At 42.4% G+C, this 22684-nt stretch overlaps 1 protein-coding gene across 1 annotated transcript; it reads right to left on the reverse strand.

Annotated features, from left to right (window-relative positions):
- Nucleotides 1–218: 218 nt before the first annotated feature.
- TUBB3 (tubulin beta 3 class III) lies at nt 219–15253 on the reverse strand. Its single transcript, XM_056525974.1, has 4 exons — nt 15096–15253; nt 6473–6581; nt 4522–4632; nt 219–1910 (listed from the first exon to the last, which is right to left on the reverse strand). The coding sequence occupies exons 1-4, from the start codon at nt 15150–15152 to the stop codon at nt 838–840; spliced, it is 1350 nt and encodes a 449-aa protein (XP_056381949.1). The 5' UTR covers nt 15153–15253; the 3' UTR covers nt 219–837.
- Nucleotides 15254–22684: the final 7431 nt, after the last annotated feature.

Genomic DNA, 22684 nt, shown 5'->3' on the forward strand with positions numbered 1-22684 from the left:
TTCTCTTCCCACTTACTACAAGGATGTCTTTGTTTAATATGCACATCAGAGGGCTCCTCAATGATTATTCACAGATTCTGCTTGTGTGACATTAGTGTCTGATGAGACTAGATAAATGATCCTGGAGGGAGATCATCTGATATTTTACAGTGCACAGGCTATTAAGGGAAAACACACAGCAGCCTGTTCTATAATGAAGTAAGGGTCTCACGCTCACATGTTGGACAGCAGGAAGTTTATTTGTTATTTAAAAATAAATAATCCAATAAAACCGACATAAAAATAAGAGCACATTAAAAAAAATCAGACGGTACAAGAGAAAGATGAAAGGACACAGAGTAAAACTTGGTCTCTCTCCATGTACATAATTCCCTAGCACTGTACATGCACTTCACCAAGACACGTTTACTTTTTTCAGCTGCTCGTATTCCACTGCCGGGCTCTATCTAGACTGTATTTTTCTCCTTTTTTTTTTTTTTCATTTTTTATTCACTTTGTTCCTTTTTTCCTGCACTACTACACCCTTAATGAATTTTCCCTGCTACAGAGGCGTGCAAGGTGATGTACATCATGAACAATATATTACAGGACTCTGCCAGCAGAAAGCTCCATGTTTGCATCTGCAAATAACATACTGTTGCACATTCAATTCTGCAGGTTCCTTTGGCAGCGGAGACCTAAATAAATAAGGGAGATGAAAGGTGCAGGTTTGGATCCTGACCAGAACTATAATCCTAACTCAGAAGCGACACATGATGCATATGAGTGGGATTCCTAAACCTTGGGGGAGGGGGGGGGGGGGCACTAATCGACATCTCTGGCTCTGGGATGAGCTTCCTACTTTCCTTGAGCTTCGGATTCCTCTTCATCATCTTCATACATTTCACCCTCCTCTTCTGCTGTGGCATCCTGATACTGCTGGTACTCAGAAACCAGGTCGTTCATGTTGCTCTCAGCCTCTGTAAATTCCATTTCGTCCATACCCTCTCCTGTGTACCAGTGCAAGAAAGCCTTACGCCGGAACATGGCAGTGAACTGCTCAGAGATACGTTTGAAAAGCTCTTGGATGGCTGTGCTGTTGCCAATAAAGGTGGAAGACATCTTGAGGCCACGTGGTGGGATGTCACAGACAGCAACTTTTACATTGTTGGGGATCCATTCTACAAAGTAGCTGCTGTTCTTGCTCTGGATGGCCAGCATCTGTTCATCTACTTCCTTCATTGACATGCGTCCACGGAAGACAGTAGCCACTGTCAGGTATCGTCCATGGCGTGGATCGCAGGCGGCCATCATGTTCTTGGCATCAAACATCTGTTGTGTGAGTTCAGGTACAGTCAGTGCCCGGTATTGTTGGCTTCCACGGGCTGTCAAAGGAGCAAAGCCTGGCATAAAGAAGTGGAGTCGAGGGAAGGGCACCATGTTGACAGCCAGTTTGCGAAGATCAGCATTAAGCTGTCCAGGGAACCTCAGAGATGTGGTTACCCCACTCATGGTGGCACTGACAAGGTGGTTTAGGTCTCCATAGGTTGGAGTGGCTAGTTTAAGGGTGCGGAAGCAGATGTCATATAAAGCTTCATTGTCAATACAGTAAGTCTCGTCAGTGTTCTCAACCAGCTGATGGATAGACAATGTTGCATTGTATGGTTCAACCACAGTGTCAGACACCTTTGGAGAGGGGACTACACTAAAAGTGTTCATGATACGGTCAGGATACTCCTCCCTGACTTTACTGATGAGCAGGGTGCCCATGCCAGAGCCAGTGCCCCCACCCAGTGAATGTGTGAGCTGGAAACCTTGAAGACAATCGCAATTTTCACATTCCTTCCTCACCACATCTAGAACAGAGTCCACTAATTCAGCCCCTTCCGTGTAGTGACCCTTTGCCCAGTTGTTACCAGCACCGCTTTGTCCTAGGAAGGAAAGAGAATAACAAAGGTGTAAGCAAGTTTATAAATCTGATCTTGCACAGACCTACATAAGTGTTGTTATCTAATAGTATTTGGGGACAATCCTGATTATAATGCCTGAGACTATTAACTTTTAGTGCACAAATGACATTCTAAGAATATTAAACAAGGGTGGGAGGCAAAAACGCAACATGGGAAGATGTCAGAAGCTGATAATCAAAGGGTGTGGCCACCCTGAGAGCTGACTGCAGCAATAATTGAATGTATTCCAATAAATAACATGTGTACGGTGTCCATTTTAGGACATCGTCAGTCGTAACTCTGTCCCGTGTCAGGCGAAACAGTGTCCCACTTCCTCCCTCAGACTAAGGGTCGTCAGTCATCAGCCAAAACTCCCTCCTCCGAAACTCCCTCATCCCTCATACGAAAAACTTCCTGCCGTGTAGTAGAGCCGAATCAGTGTCGGCTCTCTGCTATACGGGTTCTGCTGTACATGCTATTCAGTGTCGGCTCTGCTATACAGACTTTGTAGCACATGTAGTGTCTGTAGTACATGTGCAAGTTTCACAGTTTTGATTCTGCTATACATGCTATGCAGCGTCGGCTCTGCTACGCAGCCGGAAATTTCATCTGAGGGAGAATCGTCTGAGGGATGACGGAGTTTTGGACGAGGGAGTTTCGGATGACAGAGGAGGGAGTTGTGGCTGATGGATGACGGCGATTGGTGTGAGGGATGGCGGGATGGAGTTACGGCTGACGATATCCTAAAATAGACGCCGTACATGTGTGCAACCAAAGCTGTGAATAGAGTAAAATTCCTTTAACTTGACACTAATAGGATTTGAACTTGAAATAAAATATGCTCTTAGCACTTTGTTCTCCACTTACAGCTGTGAAGTACAAGTGCAGACTTTATACGTATCAGAACCAGTGGTCTCCAGCCTGTAGCTCTCCAGCAGCTGTGAAACTTCAACTCCCAACTAAAATAAAGGCTATGGACAACTTTGCACAGTTTTTTTTTATTGGTGATTTGTTTTCTGTGTGCAAAATTCATCAACTTTCTGAATAGTCTTTATTAAAAGTTTCTCACCATTTAGCTGCTACTCAAAAGATATGATAGACCAATCAGACCTGACTCTGTCACTAGTTCACGCTAGGTCACACTAGTTAAGATTAGGTTCAAATAGGGGAGGAAAATCCTTTGCAAAGCTCATGCAGGCTTTAGCTAGAGAGGAAAGCAGATACAAGGCAGTCTTCATGGGAGAATCACACAGGCTGTGTGAGAGACAATAGAGCTCACTAAGCAAAATGTTCAGGATGTCGATGCAAAACTAACCATTAAAAAAGACCTATTATGCACTATAGTAAAAACAGCAAAAATAAAAATGTTTTTCAAAGGTTTCCAAAGCCTTTAAAGATTTTTTTCTTGCATATATGGTCAATTATATTTCTCAAAGTTTGAAGTACTGTTGTTTGAAACAACCTCCCTCAATATGATGATTCTTTAACCAAGAAAAACTGCTCTAAAGTCTTAGCCACTAGATGTCTCTCTTTTCTGCAATGTGCTGTCCACTGTCTATTGTCAGGGTAAATCTGTCTCTAGTAACAGCTAGATCAGGACAAATAACACGAAGTGGGAGCAAGGTTTACCATGTGCTATATGCATGAGAGAGATTTACTCCAAAAATGATCATATCCCATTCAAAAAATAAGGTAATACCATGGTCAATACAAAAACTCATAGAATGTATATGTAAACCAGGATAGACCAAATAAAATAGAAAATAACTCGCCAGCTTGCAAACACTACATGTTTCTGTCCTATGTTAATAATTAAACACATGGGCGTCCTCAGGGGAATTAGCGTACAAGTGTGTAGGTCTGTGATAATAGATATCATAGATCGCATAGAACTGAAAATCGCATGGATCAATGTTTTTCTCAGTTCTATGTAATCTGTGATATCTACTGGCAGGGATATGTCAAAAGTTTTGATTGGTCAGGGTCTCAGTGGTAAGTGCTAAGACCCCCATAGATTGTGAGATATAGCCCGGTAAAGTGTGCGGTAATAGCATGCTTTCTCTCATCTCGTCGCTCAGCCAGTCTAAGTTCAGGTGATTGCTCCATTACAGTCTACAGAGCTGTCATATGCAATTAGATGGGCTGAGCACCAAGCCAGGAGTGAAATGCACTATTGCTGTGCACTTCCGGCTATATCTTGCGATCAATGGGGTCTTAGCATTGATCTCTGTGGTATGTTGAAGGATTGTTCATTCCACAATTTAAAAAGGTTAAGCCCTGAAGTTTTGATGGTAGAACAGCAACCCCTTGTGTCCAAAGCCTCATCCGTTATTCTTCACCTTACAGTTGAAAAATCTGGGAGTGATATATCTGGTTTCCAAACTTGACATCTTTGCCACAGCTTAAAATGCAGTGTCTGTGCTACACATCAGAATCTCTGGGTAAACAGGGGCAATAAGAAATTATCAAAATGGCTGCCCTCACTAACCTAAAATAATAAACCTTTGTTTGCGTATAAGTAATTGAAGCAATGGCAAATATATTCTCTCATGACAAGTCTGGCATTACTGCCTATAGCTATACGTCTATATACCAAAAATGAAGTTATCTGGTCGGAAAAGGTGTCCAAAAGCTCCAGAGCGGACACTGTCCATGGTTCCTGGTTCCAAATCCACTAAGATGGCTCTAGGCACGTACTTGTGTGCTGAAAAACAGTAAAATTACACACTTTTAGTTTATCATTTGTAGAATTTATTATCACTGCATTCACTTCCCAATTTCAAGCCAAACTTCACCAAACAATGCAAAACATTGCATGTGCAACTATATGTTGCCACATTCTGCATAGTTTTTTTTTATTGAAAAGTTTTATTTTTCAACAAAGGAACAAAAATGCATTCCATAACATTGAAAGATAACCAATAGTGCAGGAACAATAAGTGCAAATACAGTCAGCTACACGTACAGCAATACATTAGAACATAGGAAGATGTTTACATGCTGAAGAGCAGTAGGCCACTCAAAGGAGCAGCCAGGTTCCATCGGTAACAATCATAGTAAGCCTACAGTAAAATATAGGTGTAGGCGAATCCTCAATAAACTAGCTCTAGAACATTGTCAATAGAATTAGCGTGATGGCGTACTGAACGTGAAATAACTCGCTACCAGAATAAATCTGATCAACAGACTATCTTGATTTATGGAAACAAGGCAAAACGTCTACAAGCCTCAGCCAAAGCTAAGGTAGGTCAAAAAGAGAAAAAGGAATGCAGATTCAGATAGAGAACAGAAAAACTATACATAAAGAGAGGGACAATAGTGAGAATGAGCCTCTTACGGACATGGGGTACACAAACAGAAACGGATAGGAAGGGGAACACGTACGACATCCAGAAGGGGGAAAGCAAGGGGTGTAGGAAAATCCACGTTAGTGCTGCGCGGGCCTAGGGACCACTAGAGCTCCATAAGCTGGGGACGTTTGAAACGTCAACCAATCGAACCATGTTTTCGTATAACGGTCATTCTCCGCAGGAGTGACCGCCACAAGCTCCTCCATTCTCTGAGTACAAGCGATTTCAGCTAACCACTCACCAATGGTGGGGGGTTCAAGCGCCCTCCACCTACGGGGAATGACCGTTCGCGACGCCTGGAGCATATAACTGAGAAGGGATTTCTTGTTTCTGCATAGTTTTCACACATGGTAATGCTGCTCTTCCTTTTGTCACTTGGGAAATCATATGGTCACTTAGTCACTCGTCTGCATACATGTAAGCAGACTCTTCCTTTTTCTCCTTACTGCTCTCCATGTCTGCATTTTGTGTTTGTCCCTATCATGGTCACAACCCTATGGGGGATATTTATCAAAGGATTTTTCCTGTCTAAATTTGTCGCACAGAAAGTCGCAGTCTAAATATGTGCGACTTCTGCTCTAGAGGATTTTTAGAACATGCTGCATTCTAGTCTATTTTAGATGGAAATGCATTGGAAAATGCATTGGTGCTGAATTTATCAAAAGTGACTTTTCATCGCATCGGCTGAAAGTACGCCGAAATGTCAGACCATACTGGAGCAGGTTTAAATACAGTCTAAAGCATAGATCCTGAAGTCTGTGCGCAGAATAGACCAGCCTAACACTCTGTAGTTTGGTCTATATTGATGCGGGACATAGACAGCTTTGATAAATATCCCTCTATGTCTGCTTGGACTTGTGAACAGGCAGTACTACAGTGACTTTGACAATCTATGCCAAGTATAGGCAACCTTCGGCACTGCAGATGTTTTGGACTACATCTCCCATGATGCTCTTACAGCCAAGATGCTATTACAGCCAAGATGCTGCCACAGCATCATAGGAAATGTAGTCCAAAACAACTGCAGTGCTGAAGGTTGCCTATGCCTGGTCCACGTGAATCCCAGCAGCTAGAACTGCAAACTCCCACTCTATTTGGGTTTCTCGTCACTCCAATGGAAAAAACAGCTGTAGAGAATAACTATGGACAAACAACTGTAAATGCAATGTAAAATGTAAGGTGAAGTGCACTTACAAGAAGCTTCATTGTAATAGACACTAATCCTCTCCAGCTGTAGGTCGGAGTCCCCAACGTAGTTTCCAGTGGGGTCAATTCCATGTTCATCACTGATTACCTCCCAGAACTGTGGAAAAAAACAGAATAAAGGGTCTCGGATAAGTTACTATACATAGCTGCTATAGATGTTATGAGATCCTATTTTAGATGTAGATAGAGCAAAAATATGATAGGTTTCCTTTACTAATATAAATCTTAATTCCACAAAAACCTACACCTCCAGATGTTCTACAAGTTACTTAAAGAGGCACTGTCATTATGACATTTTTTAATATTTTGTAGTACTACTGATAAGATGACTTTTTAAATATACATTTATTTAAAAAAATTTAAAAAAAGTAAATTTTACTAAAAATATCAAAATTGAAAATGGCCGCCACTAGGGGTCATCTGTCTTTATGCAGACGGACTACTCTGTATTTTGCAGCATACTGGATACCGGCCGTAAAATGTGTTGGTATCCAGTATAGGAGATCACCATTGCACCACTACAGCCTTCATCTGTTCCTAAACTACAACTCCCATGATGGAAGTTGTTGTTTTACTACAGGTGGGGGTACAATCTTTGTAAAACTCTGTTTTAGAGCTGTGCCCCCAGCTCTTACAAAACTACAGACAGAGGATGTGATGGCATGCTGGGAGATGTAGTTTTGCAACAGCTAAAGGCAACATTGCTCTAACACAGTGCTTTACAAACACTACAGCTCCAGCTGTTGCAAAACTACAACTCCCAGCATGCTTGAACAGCCAAAGCTTTCTCTGACTCTTGAATGACAAAGAAGCTGATCAGACATTCAGGAGTCTGTGAAAGCTGAATGACACACATAGTGACAGCTATGTTGATTAGCATCCAGCTTTACTAGGAACAGATAGAAAATGTATGCATAAAAACTACTGTGCAGTGATTTGCAGACTGCCAGGCTGCTCCCAGACTCAGAGCAGATGAGTGATCACAGTGAGGGAGAGAGATGGACATGCCCACTCCACAAGGCAAGAACACAAAGCAAGTAAGCAACATATAAATACCATTGGTTAGAGATATATAGGTCCTAGACACATAATGATATGTACATGATCAGGATTAGGTACTGAGGAACATATCACTTCTTTTTATTTTATTTTTATTTTTATTTTTTTGCACTATGACAGGTACGCTTTAAGGCAAAATTAAGTACCAGTTCCCTAAGTCATTTTAGGAATTTATTCCTTTGGCTATAGATGTTATCTGTACATACTGCAGATGTATAGGGGATAAATTATAAGCAAAATCAGTCTGTATACTACTGCTAAACAGTGAGGGCCTTCTTACACAGAATCAGAGACAGAGATTCTGATGGCAGCTGGCGCTGCCAGCAATGCAGTCCATGTGTAATGAACAAGTTAATTCTTTCGGCTGAAATTCTACATAATAATTTCGACTGAAAGAATTAGTTCTCTATAGCACACCCTCAAAATAAGCAGCAGCATGAAAGACATTATAGAGCAGTGTCTGAGTGGTGAATGTTGTGGATTTAGCACTGGGGTGAGATATAACACTAGAGCTTTAGACAGTTCCACTGTATGTGCTCTTTGCTTTTGTCTCACTCTGAAGATCCATCCTCTTCCCCATCCCCCAGCTGAACCATTGAGATGGGCTTAAGCAGTTTTCTGCAGGGTTTATTGAAAGTTTAGTGACCATTTAAATATTTTGCCAAGCTCAGACTGGTTACTGCAACTAACTGGCATGATTCTCGCTCATGCATTATATCAGGGAATTGCTATTCTTGTGGTTTGCTTGTATATAACACTGCCATAATAACCAAATATCAAAAAATGAATAAACCTGTACTTACTTGAACCAGCAACATGACATTGCATATATTTCTACAATCTGTGCTATTCAGTGCTACATATCACAGCAGGGCAGTGTTAGCAAAGGGTAAGGTGGGTAGTTTGCCCTCAGGCAGTACTCAAGACTGACAAGCTGTGGGCCTCTTCTTTGATGCAATTGGTCTTCTCCATGCACTTTGCTGCAATTTTCTAGTCGCAGCCTTGACCTTATGACAGGACAAAAACCCTTCACGTATATAGATGATGAACATTATATGTAGCCAAGTATTATATGCAACTAGACACAACTCTGTGCATGACACTTACTTCAAAAGCTTCCATGGCACTTAAAGGTGTCTGTTGCTAGTAAAACAGTTCCAACATTGCTTCATAGCAGCATAATACAGTAGAATTAGTCAGAACACCAACACATGTTAGTTTTGTGTCATTTGGTGCTATGTCAAGGCATCACTTTGCTACAGTGTTTGGTGTCTGTCTCTGAGTGACCTCGTGGAGGCATTGCTGGCAGCGTGCCTCTTTGTTTCTATACAACTCTACTCTACAACTATTCCAAAACCCAATCTTATATATTACAATTGAAGATGCTTGTGAGGGGGACTATCTGCATAACATGGCGGCAATAGTTGGTCCACATTTACCATATGTGATGGGATGAGCAAGTCCACAAGTCATTATAGCTCTGTACATGCCATACTTGAAGGGGCTAATATGTCTACATCTACTGCATGGAAAGAAAACTAGACCATTGCCTTCTACTACTAAGAACTGACTGTACACGCAGATGGAGCAGTCCTTTGTACTGATTCTCACCAAAAGACTATTGCTGATCTCCTGGCCCTCATGATGCCGATGTAGGTTAGGGTAGGTTCACTTTTATACCTCCTATACCTCCTGCATTTTATCAGTTCTATGCATTGTGCTATTCCATTTTATTTATTAGTAGTACCATTCTAATAAAATTTTTTCACTTTTGTATATTCATCATTTTTTGCTGATTTATTATTGGGTGTTTTTCTATTCGCAATATCTCAGCAATTGTACTCTCATTCAAATTTTTGGTGACATCACATGTATTTATGGTAATCCACAAATGGATGTACCAAAGCAACAACAATTTGGCTCACTGTTGCATACATTTTTGTTTGTGGTATTTGTTTGTACTGATTGTATCTGTTTGCATACATTTTAAGTATATAGGGGGAGATTTATCAAAACCTGTCCAGAGGAAAAGTTGCTGAGTTGCCCATAGCAACCAATCAGATCGCTTCTTTCATTTTTAACAAGGCCTCTGCAAAATGAAAGAAGCAATCTGATTGGTTGCTATGGGCAACTCAACAACTTTTCCTCTGGACAGGTTTGATAAATCTCCCCCTATATTACTAATATACTTCTGTGAGGGAAAATGTATACCACAGCATACCATTTTTAGTGGTACAGAAAAGTAATGGATACAGAACTTTTCTATCCTACAAAAAAATCATACACACACACACACACACATAAAGGGGTCAAAAATAGGTCCAAACCGACATACCTTTGGTAACTTTTACATAATGGAAGTCTATAGGTATACCACAGCATTCGTTTGGGTACTGTTCAAATGTATCTCCTGGTGTACTGCTGTGGAATAAATGTATATGAGCCGGGCTCAAGTCCTGCAGGAACATATGGGAACTAAGTTCCTTTACTTTTTCCACAGCAGGAACACTGTTCCCATTAGCAAGAGTCCTGCAGGACCAGCCCTTGGGTGGAAATCTTGGGTGAGTTCCTTCACTTTTATTCCCAGGACTTGACCCCTGTATATGAGCCCTAAAACATACACAAACAGTATGCAACATACACAAACAGTGTACAAACAGTATGCAACACCGAGCCAAACTGGTCTTGGTATATCTGTTTGTGGTGTACCACGAATGGCTGTGTGTGGTATAGATGTGAACCTACCCTTAGAAATGTTTCAGTGTATTAGGGTGGGTTCACACCACGATTTTCTATACAGTTTTTGGATAAGTTTTTTTTTTTTAAACGTATGCAACCGTACAGAAAACCGTGGCCATAGACTTTCCATTCAAAACGGTATGCACCATATTGCATACGGTTGTCTCCGTTTTTCACACCACATGCTTTTTTACTTTTTTTTTTCTGGACAGAAAACCGTGGCCTACCACGGTTTTCGGTCCAGGTGAAAAACCGTATTGACCCGAATACGTTTTTTTTAAACATGGGAGTCAATGGGAACCGTACAGACCTGTACGTGCATACGGTTCCATCCAGTTTTCACCATATGGTTTTTCACTTTGCACAGTTTTTTTTCTTGGAATTTCAATCAAACAAGTGAAACTTTATTCATAATGGAGTGAAAAGTTCAAAACATATACGTTTTTTTTTTCTTAAAAAATGGATGCAACCGGACATCATTTTTCAAACCGTATACGGTTTTCAACCGTATACAGAAAAAACTTTGTACACACGTTTTGATACAGTTTAGTCAGGTTTTGAGGAATCCGTTTTTAAAAAAATCAAAAACCTGATAAAAAACTGTATTGCAAAAATGTGGTGTGAACCCACCCTTAGGCTGGGTTCACACCACGTTTTTCAAATACGGTAACCGTATACGGTTTTCTGCAAAAAAACGTATACGACTGTATCCGAAACCGTATGCATAGAGAATGCATTGTAAACTGTATTCCAAATGTTGTGTACGGTTGCATCCGTTTTGCCTCGGATACGGTTTTGCCGATTTTTCAACCGTAGGCAAAAACGCTGTCGACCACGTTTTTGCCTCCGGTTGGAAAACCGTATGCGAACCGCATGCGGTTCTTTTAACATTGTTGTCTATGAGAACCGTACACAGAATTTCAGAATACGGTTGCACACGGTTTTTCTAATCCGTTTTTGGAGTTGACACATGCGCAGATTGGAATTTCAATAGAACAATAGTAACTTTATTAAATTGCTGGAAAACTAATTCCAACAAAATAGCAAAACCGTTGGCAAAAACTGATGCAAACGGATAGAACCGTACGGGGCAAAACCGTATACCTTTTAATTTGGAGTCATACGGTTGTATAAGGTTGCATACGGTTTTTGCCATACGTTTTTTAGCGGAAAACCGTATACGGTAACCGTATTTGAAAAACGTGGTGTGAACCCACCCTTACAATGATCTGATGGTATTTTTCTAAATTTCTTGACAACTATTACTGTCATCCTTTCTTCATCCTGAAATGGCTGATAACATAAAGCAATAAACTGCTCATTAAATGTAGAAAGAAAAAGGTTTAATGTCCCTTTAATGTTGGCCGGCTCCTTATTCAGGTTTCAATCATCATTTTGCAAGCAGCGCACACAGTGCTATTGTTCTGTGATACACAATGATGACCATCTCAACCAGACGCGGCCACACTGTTCTTTGTCTGCAGGGAAATCACCGGGTCATTACAGTAAAAGGCAACAAAGCCATAAGCCAGGCCTGTGTGCTGGCAACACCCAGCAAGCACATTCCTAGGGCGAGGATGAGAGGGTGGGGCACCATGGCAGCAGAGGAGGTTAAAAAATCATGACAAAGAGGAATGATGAAAGGAGCTGAAATTACAATGGTGAGACATGAATCAAAGAAAAGAATCCATTAGGTTTAGGATGAACCGAGCTTAGGAAGAGCCCCCACAATACCTTATAGGACGCTGTAATAATTCATTACATGTCGCCTACAAAGAAGGCGTATTCTATTTCATCTGCAATCAAAGCTATGCAGCTAGTACACCGCAGCGGGACGAAAAACGCAGTTCCACGTAGCACATGTCCCCAGCTCCCCTCGGCAATGTATATTATGTACATAATGTATAAGTATTGTCATTACATTAACAAGGGGAACTGAATACCAACCTACAAAAAAAATAAAAAATAAATAAAAAAGGCCAACCTGCCATGAACCTAAAATCCCATTGGGTTTTTATTGTTTATTAAATGGAAATTTTACATTTTATTTTGATATCTAATGATACGAGTTCTATTTATTAAAAATCAAAAGTCTTATTTAGGGATTGATTCATTTTAATAGTAAATGATATCTAATGAAATATATGCTCTCCTTGTAAGCTACTTTATAGGGACAGTACATTTAAAATCCACGTTGTCTCGTTTTGCTCTGCGGTTGCATGTCAACTATTGTCCCCTGTTATCAGCCATCTGACGTTGGGGAGTGGCTGGCGAAAAGTGTTCTTCAAAGACATGATAGAACGTCTAGAACAGTGTTTCCCAACCAGGGTGCCTCCAGCTGTTGCAAAACTACAACTCCCAGCATGCCCGGACAGCTGTTGGCTGTCCGGGCATGCTGGGAGTTGTAGTTAGGCAACAGCTGGAGGCACCCTGGTTGGGAAACCCTGGTCTAGAAAATAAAAGAATCTCTGGCAAATCTCTGCTCATATGACGGTTACTTAATATATATATTTAACCAAAAACCACTTCTTTCACACACACATATATATATATATATATATATATATATATATATATATATATATATCCAGAACCTTTAGTCGCCTCTCTTCAGAGCTGTCCTGTCTATTATATTGTCCATGTTGCAGCCATTGTGCTGCCAGCCTATTGTTCAGCTCTGCACTAACAGTATCATTAATCTAATAAAGCTAATGTCTCCTGACAGCTGCTCCATCCTCCCTACCGATACCCTTGTGACAATAAGAAACCTGCTGGAGGATTAGAATTGTCATCTCTTGACTCGGGGGACCTGCTGATGTCTGCGGAGATGTCTACATAGTTATTAAAGCATCTGTCTGTCTCCCCTCCATGAGGCATCTGGCACCAAAGACATGACATCACTCCCGGTGACATCAGTGGTCTTCAACCTGCGGACCTCCAGATGTTGCAAAACTACAACTCCCAGCATGCCCGGACAGCCAACGGCTGTCCGGGCATGCTGGGAATTGTAGTTTTGCAACATCTGGAGGTCCGCAGGTTGAAGACCACTAGAGATGAGCGAACTTACAGTAAATTCGATTCGTCACAAACTTCTCGGCTCGGCAGTTGATGGCTTTTCCTGCATAAATTAGTTCAGCTTTCAGGTGCTCCGATGGGCTGGAAAAGGTGGATACAGTCCTAGGCGACTCTTTCCTAGGAATGTATCCACCTTTTCCAGCCCACCGGAGCACCTGAGGGCTGAACTAATTTACGCAGGATAGGGGCATCAACTGCCGAGCCGAGAAGTTCGTGACGAATCCAATTTACTGTAAGTTCGCTCATCTCTAAAGATCACTGCTGCATAGGGTTATATATGGAAAATGAATGTATCCTATAGGCTAAATGTACCTATATTCTAAATAAGTTGGGAGCCTAGCATATATATATATATATATATATATATATATGTATATATATAAAATTATTATTATGAATTTAATTACTGTACTTGTGCGGACATGTGTTCCTGGCAGTCTATTCTTTGTCTGCTAGCGTTTCCGTATAATTTAGGCCTGCCAATGACATCATCTCCCCACACTGCTATATGTTAAGCAATGAGGCAGCTGCTGCAGGGAGGGAGTGGCACAGTACAGCTGAACAATACATGGACCAGCTCTCCGCCACTGCATGGATTACATCAAGGACACCAAAGGAGGATCTTAGTGACGGTGGTGATCACATGGAAAATTGCTGGAGCTTTGGCACTTTGCCGGATACCCGCTGTCTGATCATCTAGCACAGGCATATCCTGGTCCTAATCGCTGGGATCTTGTCCCCTCCCATCCTGCCTGATGGTGCTCGCACCTCCCTAGGCTGCAGATCCCTTTAATTATACAGGATTTACACGCTTCTCCTATCTATCAAAGAGAATGCAGTCACCGACTTAACCCTGTAAATGCCTGACTTAACCCTGTAAATTCATATAGCACATTTAGGGAAACATCTGGTTCCACTGAAACCGATATAAAAAGGCGCGCTGTGGATGAAACGAGCCTGCCTCAAAACAAAGGGCTCTTTTTTGGGAGTTTTGCTGGAACGGAAACAAAAGTCCAGGCGGCCATATTAAAGACTGGATACAAAAGCTATGCAGAATAAACGCACCGCTGCCATACAGAGCACATACCTGTGCTGTAAATATACTAAATGATAGTGAATGTGACATTTAATCCCACTAGACCCCAGAGAGCGCCCCCCTCCTCCATGTAATGCCCCCTATCCTGCTGCAATACCCCCTTCACCCTTTGTTCCCATGCTGCAGTGATGGGTGTGGTCCTGCAGCAATGGGCTGCTGCTTCTCTGCTGTGCCCACCCAGCGCCTGATCAAGACTGGTGACACAGACATGGATGGCACAGACACCTGGACCACACCAGAGCAAAGTTCTTTCTATAAGGCAGCGTTTCCCAACCAGGGTGCCTCCAGCTGTTGCAAAACTACAACTCCCAGCATGCCCGGACAGCCTTTGGCTGTCCGGGCATGCTGGGAGTTGTAGTTTTGCAACAGCTGGAGGCACCCTGGTTGGGAAACACTGCTATAAGGATAGAACAGTGCCAGCTCTGAAGTGCCAATAACCTAAATTATATCGGATTTCAGGGACACATGGTATCAGGATGGCAGTGACATGACTGGCAGGAGACAGCAGCTAGATAGTGTTATAGATACAAGCTTTATTGCAGCTGAAGATAATGCACAATGAAAGAAGAATGGTATAATATTGTATCAGTTACATAACAACATCTACAGTAAAGGGCACCTGGGCATACACAAGTGACCTACCTTGGCCCCGATCTGGTTGCCGCACTGGCCGGCCTGGATGTGCACAATCTCCCTCATACTTGCTCGTGTCTGGCTTGGGATGCGGGCACTGGAGGCGGTGGTTGTACAGACAACACCTTATAAACGCAACAGCGTGACGTCACCCTTCCAGCAAGCCAATCATAAACCACCTGCGACACGCCGCCGCAACATCTCCGCAACATCAGCACCGTCAGCGGGGACGCGCACTACACGCCCAGCTCCTCCTCGGCGTCGGGAGCGCGCCCCATAGGCTTGGCTGTGAGGTGGAGACGTCGTGTACGCGCCGGCTGGTGGTGATAAATGGCGGTGGGCCGTGCTGCTGGGAGTTGTAATGCCACAGATGCGGGTTCTGCCTGGTACCAGTATCCTTCTCCTCTAAGTATAGAGAAGTGTTTCCCAAACAGGGGGCCTCCAGTAGTGATGAGCGACATTGGCTATATTCGAATTTGCGATATTTCGCGGATATATAGACGAATATTCGTCCTATATTCGCGAATTTCGCATATTTGTTATATTCGTATATTCGAGGAAGAAAACAGTGAGGGGGTGGGCAACTTTACTATTGGTTGCTAGGGATGTTGATAACCTCTGACAAGTGTATCTGCATCATTCTAATTGGCCCATAAGTGAAAAGAAGGAATATGCGAATATTCACATATGCGATTATTCACATATGCCCTTAACCCCTTAACGACGCAGGACGTATATTTACGTCCTGCGCCGGCTCCCGCGATATGAAGCGGGGTCGCGCCGCGATCCCGCATCATATAGCGTCGGTCCCGGCGCTCATCAACGGCCGGGACCCGCGGCTAATACCACACATCGCTGATTGTGGCGATGTGCGGTATTAACCCTTTAGAAGCGGCGGTCAAAGATGACAGCCGCTTCTAAAGTGAAAGTGAAACTATCCCGGCTAGTCAGTCGGGCTGTTCGGGACCGCCGCGGAGAAATCGCGGCATCCCGATCAGCTTACAGGACACCGGGAGGGCCCTTACCCGCCTCCTCGGTGTCCGATCGGCGAATGACTGCTCCGTGCCTGAGATCCAGGCAGGAGCAGTCATGCGCCGATAATGCTGATCACAGGCGTGTTAATACACGCCTGTGATCAGGATGAGAGATCAGTGTGTGCAGTGTTATAGGTCCCTATGGGACCTATAACACTGCAAAAAAAAAGTGTTAATAAAGGTCATTTAACCCCTTCCCTAATAAAAGTTTGAATCACCCCGCTTTTCCCATAAAAAAAATAAAACAGTGTAAATAAAAAAATTAAAATGAATTAAACCGCACGGTCAATGGCGTACGCGCAAAAAAAATTCCATATTTTTCAAAGCATATTTTTGGTCACTTTTTATACCATTAAAAAATGAATAAAAAGTGATCAAAAAGTCCAATCAAAACAAAATCACGGCGCAAAAAATGAGCCCTCATACCGCCCTGTACGTGGAAAAATAAAAAAGTTATAGGGGTCAGAAGATGACATTTTTAAACGTATACATTTTCCTGCATGTAGTTATGATTTTTTCCAGAAGTACGACAAAATCAAACCTATATAAGTAGGGTATCATTTTAACTGCATGGACCTACAGAATAATGATAAGGTGTCATGTTTACCGAAATATGCACTGCGTAGAAACGGAAGCCCCCAAAAGTTAAAAAATTGAGTTTTTTCTTCGGTTTGGGCACAATGATTTTTTTTCCGTTTCGCCTTGAATTTTTGGGTAAAATAACTAATGTCACTGCAAAGTAGAATTAGTGACGCAAAAAATAAGCCATAATATGGATTTTTAGGTGGAAAATTGAAAGGGTTATGATTTTTAAAAGGTAAGGAGGAAAAAACAAAAGTGCAAAAACTGAAAAACCCTGAGTCCTTAAGGGGTTAAGGACCAAGGACGTACCAATACGTCCTGAGTCCTTTCCCTTTCTATAACTGCTATAACCCACATCATAGCGGGTCAGGTCTGGCATCTAACAACGAACGGGACCCGTGGCTAATAGCGCGCAGCACTGATCGTGGTGCCGCGCGCTATTAACCCTTTAGACGCGACGTTCAAAGTTGAACGCCGTGTCTAAAGTGAAAGTAAACCAATGTCAGTTAGCTCAGGGAGCTGTTCGTGACAGCCGTGGTGAAATCGCAGCATCCCGAACAGCTGTAGGGCAGCAGGAGGGTCCCCTTACCTGCCTCCTAGTGTCTGATCGCCGAATGACTGCTCAGTGTCTGAGATCCAGGCATGAGCAGTCAAGCGGCAGAATCATTGATCAATGGTTTCCTATGAGAAACCATTGATCAATGTAAAATATCAGTGTGTGCAGTGTTATAGGTCCCTATGGGAGCTATAACATTGCAAAAAAAAAGCTAAAAAAAAAAAAGTGAATAAAGATAATTTAACCCCTTCCCTAATAAAAGTTTGAATCACCCCCCTTTTCCCATTTAAAAAAAAAAACTGTGTAAATAAAAATAAGCATATGTGGTATCTTCGTGTGCAGAAATGTCCGAATTATAAAAATATATTGTTAATTAAACCGCACAGTCAATGGCTTAGGCACAAAAAAATTCCAAAGTCCAAAATAGCCTATATTTGGTCACTTTTTATATCATAAAAAAATGTATAAAAAGCGATCAAAAAGTCCTATCAATGCAAAAATGGTACCGCTAAAAACTTCAGATCACAGCGCAAAAAATGAGTCCTCATACCAGCCCTGTACGCAGAAAAATAAAAAAAGCTATAGGGGTCAGAAAATGACAATTTTAAACGTATACATTTTCCTGCATGTAGTTATGATTTTTTCCAGAAGTATGACAAAATCAAACCTATGTAAGTAGGGTATAATTTTACTCTTATGGACCTATAGAATAAAGATAAGGTGTCATTTTTACCGAAAAATGTACTGTGTAGAAACGGAAGCCCCCAAAAATTACAAAATGGTGTTTTTTCTTCAATTTTGTCGCACAATGATTTTTTTTCCGTTTTTTTGGTAGATTTTTGGCTTAAAATAACTGATGTCATTACAAAGTAGAATTGGTAGCGCAAAAATAAGCCATCATGTGGATTTTTAGGTGCAAAATTGATAGAGTTATGATTTTTTAAAGGTAAAGAGGAAAAAATGAAAGTGCAAAAACGGAAAAACCCCGGGTCCTTAAGGGGATATGCGCATATGCGGAAAAAAGGGAATATTCATAATTTTGAATATATAGCGTATATATTCACAATATTCGCGAATTTGCAATATTATTCACAAAAATTCGAAATGCGAATATTCGCACCCAGCACTAGCCTCCAGCTGTTGCAAAACTACAACTCCTAGTCTTGCAACAGCTGGAGGCACCCTGGTTGGGAAACACTGTTATAGAGCCTTCACCTAGTAGCTTCCATCATCTGGACAGACAATGGGACTGTTTCTGATGGAAATCCAAAGAAAATTGATAAGAAATGCCTGTTTTTGCAAATTGATATAAATTGACTGGATTGATGCTAGGATTTTCTGCAAATCCGCACAAAACTTTGCTGAACGGAATTGCGTAATTCTGTGTTCTCTGAATACATGATTCTGACAAGAAACAAACAAACAAAAAAAAAAACCATTGGGATTCTGCAGAATTTAAGGCCGGGTTCACACTTCAGGATTTCGAGTGCAGCCATCGGAATCAGTCTGCGCTAGGACCACGCACACATTGCCGTCCCCATAGTTGGCAATGTCTGCGGAGCGTATTCCGCCAGGAGAATGAATGTCCACCACTGAAATTGCAAAATGTATGCAACGTAATTGCCGCAGCAGAATTTTCAGTGTGTGAATGGGACAGCGAAAATCCACTGAAGTAACTTTACAGCAGAATTCTGCAGAATTCTGCATGGAAATTCCCCAACGTAAGGCCATGCTCACACGGCAGAATTTTCATGTTGAATTCCGCAATTCAGCTGAAATTTATTGCCTATAGACTACCATCTATTTACTTCCCTTAATGCGATTCCACTGTCCAATTCACACAGCGGCAGAGGAAATTCCGTTATCTGCAAAATGTAAAGACCAATGACTGGATGACGTGAGACTGGGAGATGCAGGGGACCAGGATAGGGCAGTATTACTTTTTATTTTTGCAACAAACCCTTTGTCCCAGCTGAAGCACAGGCTGAGATGAAGTCCAGAAAGTAAGGGACTACTAGTCCTCTCTGCTCACTCCTGTCTATCAGACTCCTGTCCGAAAACAGAGGAGAAGGTTACTGAGCAACCTGCAGTGATTGGATGAAGAGACTCAGCACAGCACAGCAGACTCAAGGAGGACGGGCTTAGTGCTTGTCTTGGACACGCCCCTCCCTGAGCAGTGGCTGTCTGCATGAGTGGGCAGCAAAATGTGGGAATTTGTGAGCCGACATGTGAGCTAGACACATAAAAAGACATGGAAAATATCTGCATGACCTTGTAACACATAAGTATTATTGTGATATGACAAGTACGCTTTAAATGTGTTTTCCAGGAAAAACGTATCGGATGCTCTAGCTACAGGATAGGCCATAAATTGCTGATCAGCGGAATGGCAACATATGACACTTTTGCAAATAAACTGTTCTACACAGCTGCAGCAATGTATAGAGTTGGGAGCCTTGGCTACATAATGTCAAGAACCACAAAACCAGATGGAGACAATAGTGCAGTAAAAATGACACCTTTATTAAAATAATAAAGAATACAGAAAATAACAGACAATAGCGGAATCCAGGGACTTGGTCAAACACAGCCAGGGGTCAGGAGCCAAATCGCATACTCAGGAAGGAAACAAAGCTCTGGTAAAATGAAAGCTGAGCTGTGATTGGTTGTTATTGGGTAAAACTAGACAGTTTTGGTTTCAGGCAGATGGTTAAATCTGGGCCAATATATTTATCAGTCTTCCAAAGAACATTCACCCAAGCTAAAGCTTTATCAGTAGCTGCTTTTACACTATAAAATTCATCATAAAAGATCCGTTATAAACGTCCATTAGAAAAGCTTTAAAAAAGGATGTTAAACGTTTGTTACAAAATCTCATTAAAGTCTATGGGATTTTTTGATTATCCATTATGACCCTTTATGACCCTTATGAATAACGGACATTAGTTGTGACGGAAGAATTAACGGCGCATGCACTAATTTTTCTTCCATCACAAGAAACGGGTAAATTAACGGCCATTATTTTTAACATTGAAGTCTATGGCAAATGGATGAGCCTTTATGTCATCCGTTTGTACCTGGTTTATAATATCCGTTATTACTTCTGAGCATGCTCAGAAGAGGTGACATCAGCAGACTCCTGCAGTGCTGAGGGACAACTACTACTCCCATCATGGAACAGACTTCTTTCCATGATGGGAGTAGTAATTCCCTGGCTGCGGAAGTCTGCAGACAGCTGGGGAGGCTACATCAGTGTTTGTACTACTACCCCCATCATGGAACAGAGTCTGTTCCATGATGGGGGTTGTAGTACAAGGGCTGAGGGATTGATAGCACCGGGTTTCACTTCTGAGACCCGATGCGATCAGAAGTTATTAAGCAGGGGAGCGGGCGGCATGCTCTGCAACCCTGCGATGTATCGTGTGTTTTAACTTTCATTTCTGAATCCCCCGCAGGAGCCCAGAATAGCCGGTACTGAGGAGCCATTCAGGGCTCTCAGCGGGAGATTTAAAAATGAACATATGCCCCCTGCAGCGCATTAATAAAGATATGACCCCCGCCAGCACATTTATACATATATACTCCCCGCCGGGGCATTAATAAATATATACCCCTCACCGGCGCATTAATAAATTTATACCCCCTGCCGGCGCATTAATAAATATATACCCCCTGCCGGCGTATTAATAAATATATACCCCCTGCCGGCGCATTAATAAATATATACCCCCTGCCGGCGCATTAATAAATATATACCCCCCCCCCACAGCACATGTATAATATACCCTCCGCAGCACATGTATAATATACCCTCCGCAGCGCAACGCATCTATATACATATGCCACTGCAGTGCTATATGTGAAATGCATTCTAGCAGCAGCATCGGCCGGCCCGATGATGCTGATAGAAAAACTTTTCATACATAGTGCTGCGGCAGCATATGTATTTAGAAGCACTGTGGGGGGCAACGCTAAATGTCTGCCCCCACAGCGCATCCATATACATATACCCCTGCAGCGCTATGAATGAAAAGTAGTTCTATTAGCAGCGCATAGTGCCAGCAGCCGGCTGCTGGCACTATGCGCTGCTAATAGAAATACTTTTCATTCATAGCACTGCAGGGGTATATATATATATATATATATATATATATATGCATGCGCTGGGGGCAGACATATAGCATTATCTGCCCCCTCCCCCCTGCAGCGCTATATATCTTGCCCCCCACAGCGCTTTTAATATAGATATGGCCCCTGCTACTCACAATGTTCATTTTTAAATCTCCCGCTGAGAGCCCTGATTGGCTCCTCAGTACCGGCCATTCAGGGCTCCCCATGGGGAATTAAAACATGAAAGTTAAAAAACACTGATACATTGCAGGGTTGCGGAGCATGCCGCCCGCTCCTCTGCTTAATAACTTCTGATTGCATCAGGTCTCAGAAGTGAAACCCGGTGCGATCAATCCCTCAGCCCCTGTACTACAACCCCCACCATGGAAAAGACTCTGTTCCATGATGGGGTAGTAGTACAAGCACTGATGTAGCCTCCCCAGCTGTCTGCAGACTCCCGCAGCCAGGGAATTACTACTTCCACCATGGAAACAAGTCTGTTCCATGATGGGAGTAGTAGTAGTCCCGGTAGTAGTAGTCCCGGCTGTGGGAGTCTGTAGGCACAGGTGTTTTACGGCCATACATGAGGGAGGTTATAACAGGTCTTAACGGATGAATATTTATTCAGTCGTTAGCACCTGTTATTTCATTGGTTATTATACATCCATTTTTACACAGAAAACGGACATTTAATAACAGTTGAATGCTCATAGTGTGAAAGGAGCCAAAGGAGGGAGATCAAAATCTTACCCTAAATCATTAGGAAAGGCCTGTGGAACTGGATAAATGCCAACTTGGTTCAGGAAGCCTCTACATTGAAAAGGATTGCCCCCATAATTCTGGAGGAGCGTGGCAGATCCAGTAAACTCTTGTATAATGTCAGGAACAACAAAAGCAGTCACACCTTTATTAAAATAATAACAAAACCAAAGTCAGGATACAGGAGCGTAGTCAGAACCAGGATCAGGAATTAGATTGAATGTCAGCCAGGCCAGAGTCATACATGGAATCATAGTCAGGAATAACAGGAACACACTTTAAAGGAAAACTGTCAACCTGTTCACCCACACTAAACCCAATACACCAGGTTATAGTATTGGTGAACAGGAGACCGATGCGGGCTATCTGACTAATATGCATACCTGCAATCCGGTGCCTGGTCCCTCTGGAGATCCTCTTCTTTCTCCGCTGAATTGCGCGCTGGAGGCGGCCCGCTGGCTGGATTTGAATAGTCATGGTCGCTGGACCAGCGACCATGAATATTTAAATCCAGCCGGCGGGCCCGCTTCCAGCGCACAATTCAGCGCAGAAAGAAG

The sequence above is a fragment of the Hyla sarda genome, chromosome 6 (genome assembly GCF_029499605.1).
Source record: "Hyla sarda isolate aHylSar1 chromosome 6, aHylSar1.hap1, whole genome shotgun sequence".
Classification (NCBI taxonomy): Eukaryota; Metazoa; Chordata; class Amphibia; order Anura; family Hylidae; genus Hyla; species Hyla sarda.